The sequence below is a fragment of the Blennius ocellaris genome, assembly GCF_963422515.1.
Source record: "Blennius ocellaris genome assembly, chromosome: 23".
Classification (NCBI taxonomy): domain Eukaryota; kingdom Metazoa; phylum Chordata; class Actinopteri; order Blenniiformes; family Blenniidae; genus Blennius; species Blennius ocellaris.
The window spans coordinates 14130021-14144924 of NC_137672.1; the positions used below are offsets into that span (position 1 = coordinate 14130021).

General features: G+C 45.8%; 1 protein-coding gene across 1 annotated transcript; it reads left to right on the top strand.

The window, feature by feature from the left end:
• Positions 1–896: 896 nt before the first annotated feature.
• Positions 897–13636, top strand: LOC308147350 (transmembrane protein 151A; the record flags this gene model as incomplete). The annotated part of the gene is made up of 6 exons (XM_080519465.1): positions 897–965; positions 10081–10419; positions 11400–11534; positions 11874–12013; positions 12139–12178; positions 12383–13636. 6 exons carry the CDS (start codon positions 897–899, stop codon positions 13634–13636), a joined length of 1977 nt encoding a protein of 658 aa, XP_080375591.1.
• Positions 13637–14904: the final 1268 nt, after the last annotated feature.

A 14904-nucleotide genomic window follows, 5' to 3' on the forward strand; every position in this document is an offset into this window, starting at 1 on the left:
GTTAGAAATTACATCAGCTGTTTTCATTCTTTAGATCCGTGACTGAACCCGTTTCTGTTTGTTTCAGGACACGTTCCATTCTAGTGACTCTGGATTTTCACATTTCTTCTAAAATAAAATTTCCATCAAGACCAAAAAGGATCGTGTTTTTATTTGTGTTTTGCCTCCACGCTGTGTCTTCTTGACTGTTTGTTTGGTGAGATCCGCGTGCTTAGGTGAATCTATGGGGGGGGTTGATGATGCTTCTGAATGACGTCAGCGGGGACACGAGCCGGGGTTTAACCTGGTAAACGGGTGACCCCCCCGCAGCCCCCGCCTCGCTGTCGGTCCCTTCACTTCCATGTCCCGCTCGTTTTAACGGCTTTTTTTTTTAAAGACGGGTGCGAAGCCGCTTGCTTTGGACATCCTTCACCCCGGTTGGCAGCTCCTCGTGCGTTGTCGGACACGCGCCCCCACGTGCACATGCGCACGCTCGCGGAGCTCCAGCATCAGCATCAGCATCACGAGCGGCGGCGGAGAGAGGCTCCGCTCGTCGGGAGGAGGGCGACGGGCTGTGTGACTTTGGAGGCTGCTTCATCACATCTCGCTCCGGGTGAGGATGGAGCGGGGACCGGAGGACTCGTGAGCGGCTCTGCTGGAAGTGGGGAGAGGGAGGGGGGGGGCGGCGGTGGAAGACGCGGCGAGCGGGCGACGAGGCAGCCGCTGAGTCCCGGAGTGGACGATGCTTGTTTGCCGCAGGCCCCGCCATCGTGAAATTGGATACCGACTTGCGGCGGATGGGTTGACCGAGCTCGCTGCTCCGCCGGGGAGGTCCCTGCCGTCGGACGCCACCGGGGTGGGAGCCGCCTGCGCCCGGTTCTGATAGGGGAAGGGAAGGGAGCGGCAAGAGAGGGAAGATGCAGACGGAGGAGGAGACGGCCGCCGCAGAAGAGCCCATCTTGGAGGAAGGGTCGGGACGAGAGCAGGTAAGAAAGGACACCTTCTCTTTTTGCGAGTTCGCGCTCGACCGAGTGTCACGAGACAAAGTTGCCTATCCGAGAGCCGCGCCGTCTCTCTCAGGGTCACGGTCGTTTTCAGCCCCTTAATTAATTCCTCCACCACGTCCGTCGACTCGTTGACAAAATTGCCCGGGTGCACCGGGAAGGACACGGAGAAGGACCTTCAGTGTCCCCCGGACCCGCAAGGCTCGGCGTATCGATGCGAGACGTCTGGTAACGCCGAGTGGCTCCAGGGAGAGCTGCTTCTTTTTCTATTTCTTTTTTTTTTTCTGAGTCCACCTGGCAGCTGGCGGAGCCACCGGAGGGTGACCTCACAGTTTAACCTCACACACCCACTTTTCAGCCCCCCCACCCCCCCAGTGACTCCTCCTGAGAGGGAATGGAAGGAGGCAGCAGCTGGTTCTCATATGTGTTTAGTTGGAGGAGATCATCACGTGTGAGAGGTTACAATATGCCCCTTCAGCTGTGTGTTTCTAACAATCCCACTCACAAGACTTCCTTTCTCAGCAATAAACACTTCGACTGGATTCCCACAATGCATCAGGATGAAATAAAACTTGTTTTGATTGCATAATAATCTATAAACAACCATTAATCTGTGTTTTAGGGCAAAGAGGTGCAACTACATTCAAAAAAAAAAAACCAAAACATTGAATTTAATCTCTTTATAAAACGTCTTACAATCATCAGTTTGCAAATTCAAGCCACCATCGTTTTATTTCGAGCGAGACACAAATGGATGTGACTCACCTAGTAAAGTTCTGAGCTGGTAAAATATAATCTGCAAGTAAAAATCCAACAAATTACTTGACTTTGGCCTTTTTTGGAGGGGATGTTTGTCCCAATCTGTGGACGTGATAGTAGTTCAGGCCTGACGACGTCTCAAAAGGGATTTCTTCACACTGCAAATAAGTTTGCACTTTCCAAGATTTAAAAATCTTATTTTTTATATGTGATGGATAATTGAGCTTGTTTTAAAGGTTATTTACTTATTTTTTTTGTCCTTGATTTTACAGTATAATCTTAAAACTAGATTTAAAAATGTTAGTTCAAGATTTCTTATCAAGTAAAATTTGCCTTCTGTGTAAGATAATGTCAAATTTTGTGTTTATATTTTATATTTGGGCAACTTTTTTTTTACAGTGCATGATTTCACAAATTCTCAATGAAAGACTTTATGTCTGTTACTCTTCCTAAATCAGTGCTGCCTTATGTAAATAAACGACAAACTGCACTTTCTTCCATTGAATATCAACCTTCCGTCTTAGCAGTTTACCTCCTGCATGTCATTGAAGAATCTAACTTCTGAGAAATAAAAAAATTAAATGAGTGTGTGGAAGAATACATGCAGATCTCTAAATATTATAAATCAATCTAAAAAAAAAAGTCTTCTCTTTAACTTACTTAAAAACAAAAACTTCCATATGGCTTAGATTTATCGCATTTCCAAGCTATTTTGGTTTATTTTTAATAGTGGTATCTTACAATTGATGAAAAATCTAAAAAAAAAACAAAACACAGGAGCTTTTAGATATTGGATTATTTTACGAGAGCAGATGTTTTCCCCTTTTTCCCCAAATGGAGACCATAAATATAAGATAATAATAAGAAAATAAAAATACTGGTTGATGCCTGTGCAGAAATAATGAAAAAAAAAAAAGACCTGTATATTGAATAGTATAATTCAGTTGCCTGGGAAAAAAGGAATCGCCATTTTGCTGTGGCTTCCACCACCACCCACCAATCACAGGACCCACACAGTGCACTATAAAATATCCAGGCTTATTATAAACTACAGTAAATGTAAAGACAACAGGGTGATGTATAACCTGTTTGAATTGGGCTACTGCTACATATTCACATGGTTACAGTGGGAGTGGCGTTGCACAGAAAGACGAAGCCATTCATTTATTTTTCGATTGAGTGGTCGAATAATTGGCTAAAACATTAAGAGTTTTAGCTTTAATAAGCTTTAAATTGGTGCTTAGGAAGCTTTAAGGCAAGATAACCACTATTTCTACCTCGTGATTGTCCAACTACCTCGGCAAACAAGTGAGGTTAAGAAGCGACCATTAAAACTGACAGTAATAATAACAAGAATTAGAGATTTAACTGGAATCGAAAGCTCTCAGTCCCTCCTCGTTCCCCCACTCGCCACTGATTCCATCCAATCCTGCAGTGCAGACGCTGCAACGATTTCAGCCTGAATCTGCTCTCTGCCTCCATTACTCTCTCATCTTCCTCCTCTTAGTCTCCTTCCTGTTTTAGATTTGCCTCGTGGAGTTTACAGCGTCGTCGTCCAATATCTCTCTCTGTCTCTCTCTCTCTCTCTCTCTCCCTCCCTCTCTCTCCCTCCCTCTCTCTCCCCACTTGATTCCCCCACTCAAGCACATCTCCCTGAACTTTACTCACTGTCTGGCCCACACAGATATGCACCTGCACTCATACAGGAATTATTACAGATGAAGTAGAGAAGGATGACTCCAGTACAGCAAAATATTTCCCATCCATTTTAGACCTTTGTGTAATTACGTTCTTACGCTGAACTTCTATTGAAGTGTGTTGAGTTGTATCAACAAAAATTTCCCTTTGCGCTTTTCAACTGCTTGAGCATTCCCCCGGTGGCTTTAACACCGTTAATTGACTTAATTTACTCCAATAGATGGTTAAATGTTTTTTTTAAAAATATATATATATATATATCATCGGTAAAGCTGAGCGTTGTCCTCGATTTTAATTCCTGCACTTTGACTGATGTTATGATGCGACACCTCCAATGTTTTTCTTTTTTCTACAAACATTTTCTACAAACAGCACCCACTAGTGGCCCTACATGAAAACGACATAGTTTTTAGCCTTTTCTGCCATTTCTGGGTAAATGGACAAAACGTTGTCATGGAAACATGAAACTTTCCTGAAACGAAAATGCCCCAAAATTCTGCATTTTTACTTCAATATTGCAGCATAAACGTGGCCTAATTCTATCTGTATCATTAAACTGAGATCTGTCGTGTGTCAGCAGGTACAAGTAAGATAAAAAAAAGCCATTTTCATCCCATATATCAGTAAAACTATGACGGTGTAGTAAAAGCTGATCATACGGATGGAGAGCAGCATTTCGTAGTGTCGACGATTGGCTCTGCCACCCTCCTTGTAAATTACTGTAACTGGCATGAATGTGCGTGTGCGTAGGCCAACTGCTGCTTCCAGTAATATTTCCTTTATGAATAGTAGATTTACACCTGGCCCGCTGGTAATCGTCACAGCTGGGTCTCAACTCCCCACGGACCTCGCTGTAAAACAACAAAGACTAACGTTTGCAGCTTTGCCAGCGCATAACGGTGACACGTCGCTACCGACATCAAGCGCTCACAATTTATCGCGGCGTCTCAGCGCAGGTCGCATCGGTTTTTAACAGTGTACCGCAGGCATCAACAGCACGTTTTCCTTTCTTCACTTCCTCACTTCCATTTGCCACCCACATGCGAGGGTGGCTAATTATAGCTGCTCCAGTCACACCTAAGCAGCTGAATCAGTGTGAGCAGAGACTCGGAGGGAGGGACACCTTATTGCAGGAAGGGAGATGAAACAAAAACTGGAAAATCCACAGAGCATGAATTAATTAATCAGTTTAAAAATCACATTTTTCATCTGTTAGAAAATGTGAATGTGCATCTGAATGGAAAGGAGGGATTAAATAACATGTATGAATGAAAGGAGTCGCCTAACCTGAGCTAGTGAAAGGTGCGGTGTACAGATTCATGTTTCTGCACAGTGCAATGCAAAGGTTGCATAGGATTAGAGCAAATTGAACCAAATGAAGGAGGTTATGAATGAAAAAGACTGATGTAATGTTCATAGTGTCAACACAGATGGGATATTATTTCCTGAAAGCCACAAAACAAACAAACTGCAGTTAAAGGTTTCTAAAAAAATGTATAGAATTCATTGGAAATCTATCATCATGTCATTATTTTCAGCTCGGGTTAATTTACTTGACAAATGACTAATGCAAATTCAGTGCCGAGTTTATGCCATTAATGCCACATGATTTGTCATGTAAGCACCGCCCCGTTCTCAGCTCTCTTCAAAGAGCGCTCACCGGGAGGGCGATAGAAAGTTTTGGTGTGAAAGGAGAAGTGAAAGCTGACACGCTCCAGCTGACGCCGTATAGATTTCTTTGCATAACGATGACAGGGAGACTTGAGATTTGCCTTTAATGTGTCGCAGCCCGACACGGGAGCCACGTCTCAGCAGAGGCAGCAGCTCGAACCCGATCGCGACGCCGTTGGTGGAGAAATGCTTTTCCTAGACGGGTCGACAACACACGGCTTCAGGCTTTGCGAGGTGGTGCGTCCTCAAAACCTTCCACCTTTTGGAGTGGTTTTCAAAAAGTTGCATTTTCACTGGCTCCGAGCACTGTTGTCGCATAAACAGGGCCTTAGTCGCATCGTATCCAAACACTGCAGAAGCAGCCATATTGAACACGATTATGTTATTAGAGAGCAAAAGTGACATCACCTATGTTCAATAAAATAAGCTTTTAGTTATTTTATCAACGTATACCTTGCATTGTTATTTTGCTGGGAATATGCAATCATTTGTTACAGTTTGGATAAATCGTATAATAAAATATATCCACTATTCAATTTTTTTTTTCTTTTGCTTTTTACCATTTGGCATTGTAATTTCCCTAGCATGCTATTAAAATGAAAATTGTAAACATCTTTCAGACTTCACAGACTAAAACGTCTGTATAACTCTGCTTACCTTATAATACTTGCAATTCCAATTTGTAATTTAATTAATCTTACACTAGTTTACTAATTATTATTTTTTGAAGAGTGCCTAATGGAAACTTGTTGTATTTCCAAATTCTATACGAGACAAAACATTTTGAGAACAAAGCCATCCAACTGCCAAACTGTAAACTGCTGCCAGGAGTACTGAATATAATTATATCTGAACTAGTTTGTGACAATTATTTTTGATAATCTACTGTTTCTTTTCTGCACACGTGTTTATTCTTTTTCATTATTAGAGACAATCATCCCATAATGCCAAGGTCTGCTCTGTTACCTATAGTTTGTGACTCTTGGTTCCACTTCCTGCGAACGTCCTGCACTGTATACATCAATCAGCCATAACATTATGACCACCTGCCTACAGGTAGGCCTCTTTGATGTCCATACAGAAGAAGCTGCAATGCACCATGTATTGGAAAACCTTTCCGCTTCCAAGTTCTGCTCTAATTTTGAACCTCAGTGAGTTGTCTATTGGATCGGACCACACCTCTGTGCATCAGTGAGCGCCACCTCTCAGTTGGACCACTTTCAATTGACCGCCGCAGCGCAGGGACGTCCCAAAGGAGCTCTGACTCACTTGTCAAGGCGTCACATTCTAGTAGTTGTCAGACAAGCTGAAATCCTCACGCTTGCCCACTTTTTTATGCGTTTGACACTTCCAACGCTTTGCTGCTTGGTGTGCACCTCGTGATTGACAGGGTGCTGAAACGTTTCACCCATTACACCATTTCTTTTTTTTTTATCTGATTGTGCACTTCACCTTGTGTGGTGGCCAACGCTTTCTCGCCGAATGTGTTGAGGTCTCTGTGAGACTGAGCTTATTACACGCTCTCCCGGCTGTGTCGCTCAGCCACAGCTGGCCTTGAGTCTTGTGTTTTACCTGTGGGAGCCTGAAATGGTCACCCCAACAAAAACTGATTGGCAGAGGCGTGTGTGTCAGAATAATTTGACTCCCGTCTCGGAGATGATTTGTCCTCATTGCTGCAGACTCTTGGTGAGGTTTTGAGCTTTATTGCCAGGATGTGCTCCTCTATTATTTTCAAGGAGGTAATTGCAATTTGAAACGAGCACGAGGAGATGAGATTGGAAAAAGGAGGAGGGAGAGAAGGAGAAGGACAAAAAAAAGGATGGATTTGGGCGGAGAGGTTCCCTGGAGGAAGGTGCAGTCTGACGCTGCTTCCGTCTCTCTCGCTCTCGTTTTCGCTTCCTTGCATACTGCATTCATGAAAAGTTCATGGCTGTTTCTCTCTTTCTCTCTCTCTCTCTATCTCACATGCTCTCTCAACAACAATGCCTCCCTTCTCTCTCCCTGCCTCTACTCTACACTTTAGCCCAATCAATCCACTTAGAGACAGACTCTGAAAGAGGATGTAACGGAGGAGACGTGGGGTTGAGGACGGCGTTGGGGGGGGGGGGGGGGGGGGGAACTGAGGTTGGGACTGGAGAGCGAAATGCTTAGGAGGTGGGAGGAGAGATTCGGGAAAGGAGGGAAGGAGAAAATGATTACATAAGAGTAGACGACGGCAGGATGTGGAGAGAGGAGCCGTCATTTTGGCAGGAGAGAATAAGATATGAAAACGGCACCTCTGATAATTTCCCTCTCGCTGTTCTTTTTTTAAGCACTGGAGCTATTTTTGGCTCCTGATGTCTGCAGCTTTTTTTGGGGGGGGGGGAGCAGCGAGCGGAGTGCAGGCGCCCTTCACTCCACCTCCCACCGCTTGCCCTTGACGTACAGTAGTGGGGAAACAAGACGCTGGGTCGCAGTTATAAAGTGTGTTGCAGTCAGCCAAATGTGCAAGCGGATAGCCGACTGTGACTCCATTGCACTGGTCGGGGAGACAATGAAGGAGAGCGTGCATGAGTGAGGAAGAGGAGGAGTGAGTGATAAAGAGGAATAGAGGGAGGGAGGGAGGGGTAAGATAAATGGATGTGCTGACAGGACATGCAGACTTAACGGAGAGGAGGAGGGAAGGACACTGGTGTCATCCCAACTGTTTTTTCCTTCTTTTTTTTTTCCTCGTCATCTGCTGTGTCGCTTGTCGCATTCACCGCGAGGCGGGGGCTACGAGAGGGTGCACACAAGTTTAAATACACACTCTTTGTCACATGGTCTGTTTTTCTACAGCGTGCACTCATAACATACATAATACACCTGCCCCCCCCCTTCTTCTCTTTCTTCGTCCATGTCTTCCAGCTCACACAAACTGCAGCAGAACGCAAATATGCTGTCGATGTCGGAGTGGAGTCAGTTGGCTGAAGAACAGTCTCGAAGCATCGTTCTCATCTAAATTATTCACATACTCTCTGCCGGCTGCATTACAAAACTAAGAACGTGCGTGCTGGCGTTAGTGTGGCTGGAGAGATGAAAGAGAGAGAGAGAGAGAGAGAGAGAGCACATTAGACCGTCTATGTCGGTCTATCTGATGCATGTGTGTGTTTGAGTGCACTGTAATATGATGTCCTCACAGTGCAAGTGAGGCCGTGTGCACTCACTGGGTGGCTTTAGCAGCACTTACCCTGCGATAGGTGAGGGGCAGTGTGAGGCCTTCCTATGGTCAGCTCAGCTGTTTACCAAACGGGAAGTTTGTGGTGAATAAAGCCTCGCCACGTCGTCACCAACACAAAATCCCGGCAGCTTCCGTGAGAAATATTCCGTTTCTGGCCAGAGCTGCTGTTATTTTCACCTGTCAGACGTGATTAAATATTAACCCCGTGAAGTAAGCTGTATTATTCATCACAAGCTTGACTGTGCAAAGGATTTTGTCAAGCCTTTTGGCCGAGCTGCTTCAAAATAGATCACACGTCTTGATGGGCGGCTACTTGTTTGATCCATCATGATTAAAGTAATATAGTTTATGTTTAATGACGATTTTATAGAATCCAAAGTACATATTTTCAAGATTTTAGCAAGACGGGTTACAGATGAAACAACGGAAAGATAATAATTAAACAGAGTATTTCTTACTAAACTATCGTGGGCTTTTTTTAAATTTCAAGTAGTATGTTTTTCTTTTGCTCTTGTTATTGTTTTGTGCTTCTGATTCTCTTGGCTGGTCAGAAGTTTTGAACTTGTATGTGGGTCTTTAGAGGCTTGGTGCCAGGCTCTTCATGTCGGCTGACTTGTGACAAAATATTGTTTGAAGACCGCGACGCTTTCCCGCAGCAACTTGCAACCAGACTGCGACCACAGTGACAAGGATGTGCCAGACTTTTGTGTCTCCGTGTGACTCTTAGTTGTTGGAGCAATCACTCGTTAAATTGACAATATGTCCAGTTTCTTCAGATTTTAGTAGGAGTCAACTACAAAGAAATTGTTTTTTTTTAAAACAGCATGAATAATGCAACACAGATGTCCTTATTTTTGTGTGTCAGATGAAATCCCAGCCATCACCCCACTGCATTGTCATTGTTGTTATTCAACAAAGAGGTTTGTTTCGGGGAAAATATCACCTTTGAAATATCTATCCATCATATCTTCTATTGGGCTTGATCCCACTTATTCTGCAAAGTGAAGAAGGGTGAACTTTGACCGTCTTGCCAATCAACCCAGACGGACTTAGAGGGACAGATGATCACATTCGTCACGTAGAGTCATCACTTCACCTCAAACGAATATATATGGACTGTCAGAGAGTGAAAACATGCAAACTCCACACAGAAAGACTTCGTCTTGAACCTGGCATGACTGTTGGAATATCTGACAATGAAAAATTACTGGAAATAAAAACAAAACGACAGTTGTGACTTACCTAATGTCACTTTTGAGTCAAAGTTACAACTCACCCTTTCAAGAAATTCCATCGTTGAGCATCATTAATATGAAGTTTCACAAAAAGCTCAATCTCCCCTGCTAATTTAAGAATGTGCTCAAGAAATGGCATTTCACTGGCAGATTTACCATGCATTTATTTTTTATTTGAACATATTGGGCTCATTTTGTTCCGTCTTTGTAGTGTGAAATCATTCTCACTTCTCAGACACGATTAAATATTACCCTCTGGAGTGTGCTTTATTATTTATCACAGGATTTATTGTCAGCACAAAAACAACCCACTTGCATTATGAATATCACAAACTGATAGAGTATGTATTTTCTTTTCTTTTCTTTTTTTTTTCGTTCTGAAAATTTACAACCCCTCCCTTTTGGATTGAATCTCACTGATATTTTATTGTTGTGCACGTCATTATTTTTCCGATAGACTACGGCCCTCGTGAGTACTATCCTGACATCAAGTCTGTTTGTTGTTTTTTTGTTTTTTTTGCGTGTTTCCACACAGCAAAGGCCGGTCCAGCAGTCCCTGGCCTCCTCGCTGTGTCGGGAGTCCCATTGGAAGTGCCTCCTCCTGACCCTCCTCATGTACGGCTGCTTCGCCACGCTCGCCTGGTGCGCTCTGTGCCGCGTGCCCGTCCTCGGCTCCTCCTCCATAACGCTGGGCGCCGACGACGATGCCACCTCGGCGGCCTACTACAACGACATCCTGCACCTGGAGAGCCCGTGCTCCAGCGGCTACGTCTACATCCCCCTGGCCTTCCTGGCCATGCTGTACGTGGTTTACCTGGTGGAGTGCTGGCACTGCTTCTCCAAAACGGCCATGCTGGCTCACGCCGAGTTCCAGGTATCTGTTAAAGACCATCTAAACCCCCCCCCCGTATGTCTGGATTCTCTGGCTCTCTGTGACCAGCTGAGCATTAAAAAGCTCTGGGTGGTCAAAGGGGTGGTTGAGTCCAGCAGCCGGGCCAAAATGGAGCCTGTTCTTGAGAAGCAGCATCTCGAAGCAGTAATCCACAGCAAAACCCCACAATGCACTTCATGTTGGGCTTAGTGGGTCCTCTGCCTCTCACCTCCAGCAGGTTCAAGTCTTCCCACGGCGAAAGAAAAATGTATTAGATTTCACCTCGTCCAACCTCACTCCACTGGAGCGCCGTTCATTTTAAGATCTCGTTTAAACTTAAAATGAAATCTACTGAGCTGCTACACCCATATTAAATGCTGATTTTTATCCGTGAGCTGCCCTTTTAAGCTATCCAACTTACTTTAACGGAATTATTTTGTAGTCCAGAGCATTTTGGCCCTCAGCTGTTTTAAGGCACTTTATAAATAAAGCTGTAAGAGATTCTGCTAACTTACTGGTTTTCGTACGGGAACTCAAAATGCGTTGGGAAGTTATACACAACAATCACTATTCTTTACTGACCCAGGCTTATCAGTTTGCTCACACTTTTAATTATTCATGAGGCAAAGTGACTATTCTACAACATCCGACTGAGGTGTGGGTAAGATAATACTCACCCCATCATGTGGAAATGACTCGACCTTACAGCACCCGTGTGTTTTCATTCCGGCCGGCTCTGTTTGTTATCCAGCATATTGCAGGAAAGGGAACAGCTGTTCATTTATTTTTTTGCCAAAAGCTAAAATATCTTTTCACATCAGTTTATATAAACAAGAAACACAAAAACAACTTTTACCTCAAACAAACCTTTCGGCAGGACCGGTTCCTGAACCACATTATGCAGACAAACACTTTCTGCTGTATTTGTTTTCAAGGTCTTTACGCCCGCGATCTTTTCAAAGCTCCTTCAATGTCCCTTATAGGAGGTGTACGACCGTGTGCAGAGACTTCAGCAAGCCACGCCCTGCATTTGGTGGAAGGCCATCAGCTATCACTACGTGAGGAGGACCAGGCAGGTGACCAGGTACCGCAATGGAGACGCATATACAACCACACAGGTGAGCAACGGTCCCCGAAGCGCAGCTCAACTTACTCTGTTTGCCACTTTTCTTTTTTATGTAGTCAATTCCTGTGCTGTAGCTTCCAAAAATTGTTATAACAGAAAAATAAAGTACATTTTTGCAGGTTTTGTACAGTTATATTGTCAAAAATATATAAGTAGATGACATTGTTATCACATTGAATCATTGAGGAAACATTGCAACACACTCGCTTGTACTGTTAGTGTAGCTTTTTTTAAATTTCTTAATAGTTTACTCTATTATCAATCCTAATTTATTCCACCATCCTTCTGTCTTTCTCTCCCTCGGCCTCTTCTCCGCTCGCCTCTTCCTCAGGTTTACCACGAGAGGGTCAACACTCACGCCTCCAGTTCAGAGTTCGACTACGCCCGCTACGGCGTGAAGGACGTATCGAAGGAGCTGCTGGACCTGCAGCTGCACCCTGCTGTTCGCCTCCGTTTCACCAAGTGTTTCAGGTGCCTGCAGGCGGTCACCGACCGCAAACCGCGGTTGAATTCACGCTGAAATTTGATCTCGGCGGTCTTTTGTATGTTTTGATTGAGACACTTTCTTACACTTCTTATTTTTTGTGTTTCTTTAGCTTCTCAAGTGCTCGTGCTGAAGCTGCCTACCTCACTCAGGTTATCATGCTCTGGTTGTCATGCTTAATAAGACATATGCTATTATTTTCAAGTGTTATTTTAATTCAAGCTGCTTTCATTTTTTTTTTTCAGTTTATTGTGACAATTTTTAATGTTTAGTATTCCTATTCATTTAATTGCACTCGTGTTGTTTGTCTCAGATTGCTACATATTGTTTTTTTTCCCTTTTTCTCTAATACCAAGAGAGCGCGCTTCTTCGGGGAGAACGAGGGGCTTGACGACTACATGGAGGCCAGGGAAGGCATGCACCTGAAGAACGTGGATTTCCGTGAACACATCCTGGCCTTTCCGGATCCCGCGCACCAGCCGTGGTTTTCCCGACACCGGGTGTTTTGGCTGGCGTCGGCCTTCCTCCTGTCGTGGCCGCTGCGGGTGGTGTCAGAACACCGCACGGCGTACGTCCACTACCACGTGGAGAAGCTCTTCGGGGAGGACGAGGACGCAGGAGGAGGCGGCGGAGGAGGGCCGGGTGGGGGCGGGAGAGGGGACGGCGTCGAGGGAGGGACTGAGAACGGACTCCACCGCGGGGGGATCGGGATGGGAGGCGGCCTGAGCGGGGCGAGCTACAGAGCCATCTCTCGAGTCAACACGGTGGACATGACGGAGTTGGAGTGGCACATCCGCTGTAACCAACAGATGGTTCCCAGCTACTCCGAAGCCCTCCTTATGGACTTGGACACGAGCGGCGGGACGAACCCTACGGTCTCCACGCCCGTCTCCGGCCCGCCGGGCACCACCCCCAGCCAGGGGACCGCTGCACCTCCTCTGGCTCTGCCTGTGGTGTTCAACTCGGCTTACCTCCTACAGAGCTGCCCTCGGTGCCGGAGGACCACATCGAGCGCCAGTCTTCCTTCCAGGCTACGGGCCCCGATGGGAACCACTGCCCTGCTGAATGCTACCGTGGCCGGGATCAGGGCAGCGGGGCAGGGAGGCGGAGGCATGGGAGGAAGGCTGGTGCTCAGCCGGAGCGGATTCTCCCTGGGGAGACTCGGAGGCGGGCGTCAGAACAGCCTGTTTCACTCAAGAAGCATGGGTGGAGGGCTGGGGGGCAGCAGGGAGGACGGAGGCGGGAGCGGGGGTGGAGGGAGTAGCAGCGGTGGTGGAGGAGGAGGAGGAGGAGGAGGAGGAGGCGGCGTGGGGTTCTTGGGGTTAGGGTCCAGACAAGACAACGAGGAGACAAGAGGAGTGCTGGAAGGAGAGGGCGACGACGAAGAGGAGGAGGAGGAGGAAGAGGAGCAGGAGGTGGTGATGAGGAGGAGGGACGACGGGGGGAGAGGGGGGAGAGAGAGGGACGAGGAGGCAGAGCAGGAGAGTGGGGCGGGAGGGGAGGAGAGGGAGGGCGAGCGAGATCGGCCCCCGTCGTACCAGGATGCGTTCTTCTTTCCCGTCCTCATTATACACGGAGAGGAGAGCTGCCACGCCGGAGACGACATGTGATAAACAGAAAAAAATAAACAGAGTCTGAAGGCAGAAGATGAGGGAGATGAAAGTAGTGAACAGGAAGAGAAGAGCAGACAGGAAGAGAGTTTCTCCGTTTGAACGAAGAGGTAAGAATAGATCTGCGATACAATTGTGAAGGAAATGGGACCAGAAGGTTGAAACAGAAGTTGAAATCGCTGAATAACGGTAAGGAGATACTGTGAGCATAGGCGGGAAGGTCTCGGATGACAAATGGTAAGAAACCTGAACGCGTTGGAGACTGGGAAGAGTTCCAGTGGCTCACGAGGAGGTTGAGAGCCGAGCCAAATAAGACAGAGTGGAGGCAAGAAAATCTTCACAATTGTACACTTCACTGCAGAAGGAGGGAAACATGAGGGTGAGAGCAGAGCAACGTCTGCTTCTCCATATATCTATGCAGGAGTGGGAGGGTAAACGGGTCTAAAGATAGCAGCTTGAAGAGAAATTGGAGAGAAACCGGTACAGTGGTGAAGAAACAAATACAGAAGAGTTAATGTTGCTTAAAAGTAAAATATGTTGCGATAAACCGAATAGCTCGCTTGCAGAATGACAACTGTGAGAGGATTTTGAAATATTTCCAATCAGGGCCAACGTTTGTAATACACTTAAAAAAGGAAATCAGCATCTTGTAGCAAAAATGTGCAACAGGGCTAGTAAAACTCAATAATGTCGTCCGTCCTGGACAACCTAGAGAAGAAACAGACCAAAGTACTACACAGAGCAGATTATCTCATGTCACACTTTCCATTCGGACGGAGTCTTCAGTGATGTGTCTCGGAACAATCTTAACAAATTAACCTCCAGAGCAGGAATCCTGTCTTTGAATCTAACGAAGAGTTAAACCTTCGGTGAATGTGACTCCGCGGCGCCGCACGGCACCCGGCAGAACCAACACGGGGTGAACCATTGATCTCCTCGCCGTCTCTTGGTGCCGCCCTGCGCCTCACTTCACCATTAGCCTCCATACCACTCAATCCATTAATGCAATGGAAAGTACTCCATAAAAAAAAAAAAGTGGAGCAATTGCTTCCTCTACTTCCCAGCTACACCCTCCTCCTCTTCCCCACTCAGCTCAATTTCACCACCTCCCCTGTACTCCTCCTTTCCTCCTTCATCACTTCCTGCACATAAGTTACACGTGTGGTTCAGTGTAACTTTGAAAAAAAGCATTTTTTGTTGTTAAATGTGTGAGGAAGAGCATTATAGTTTGTTTGTTTTTTTTTAATTAGCAGCTCTTGCACAGTGTG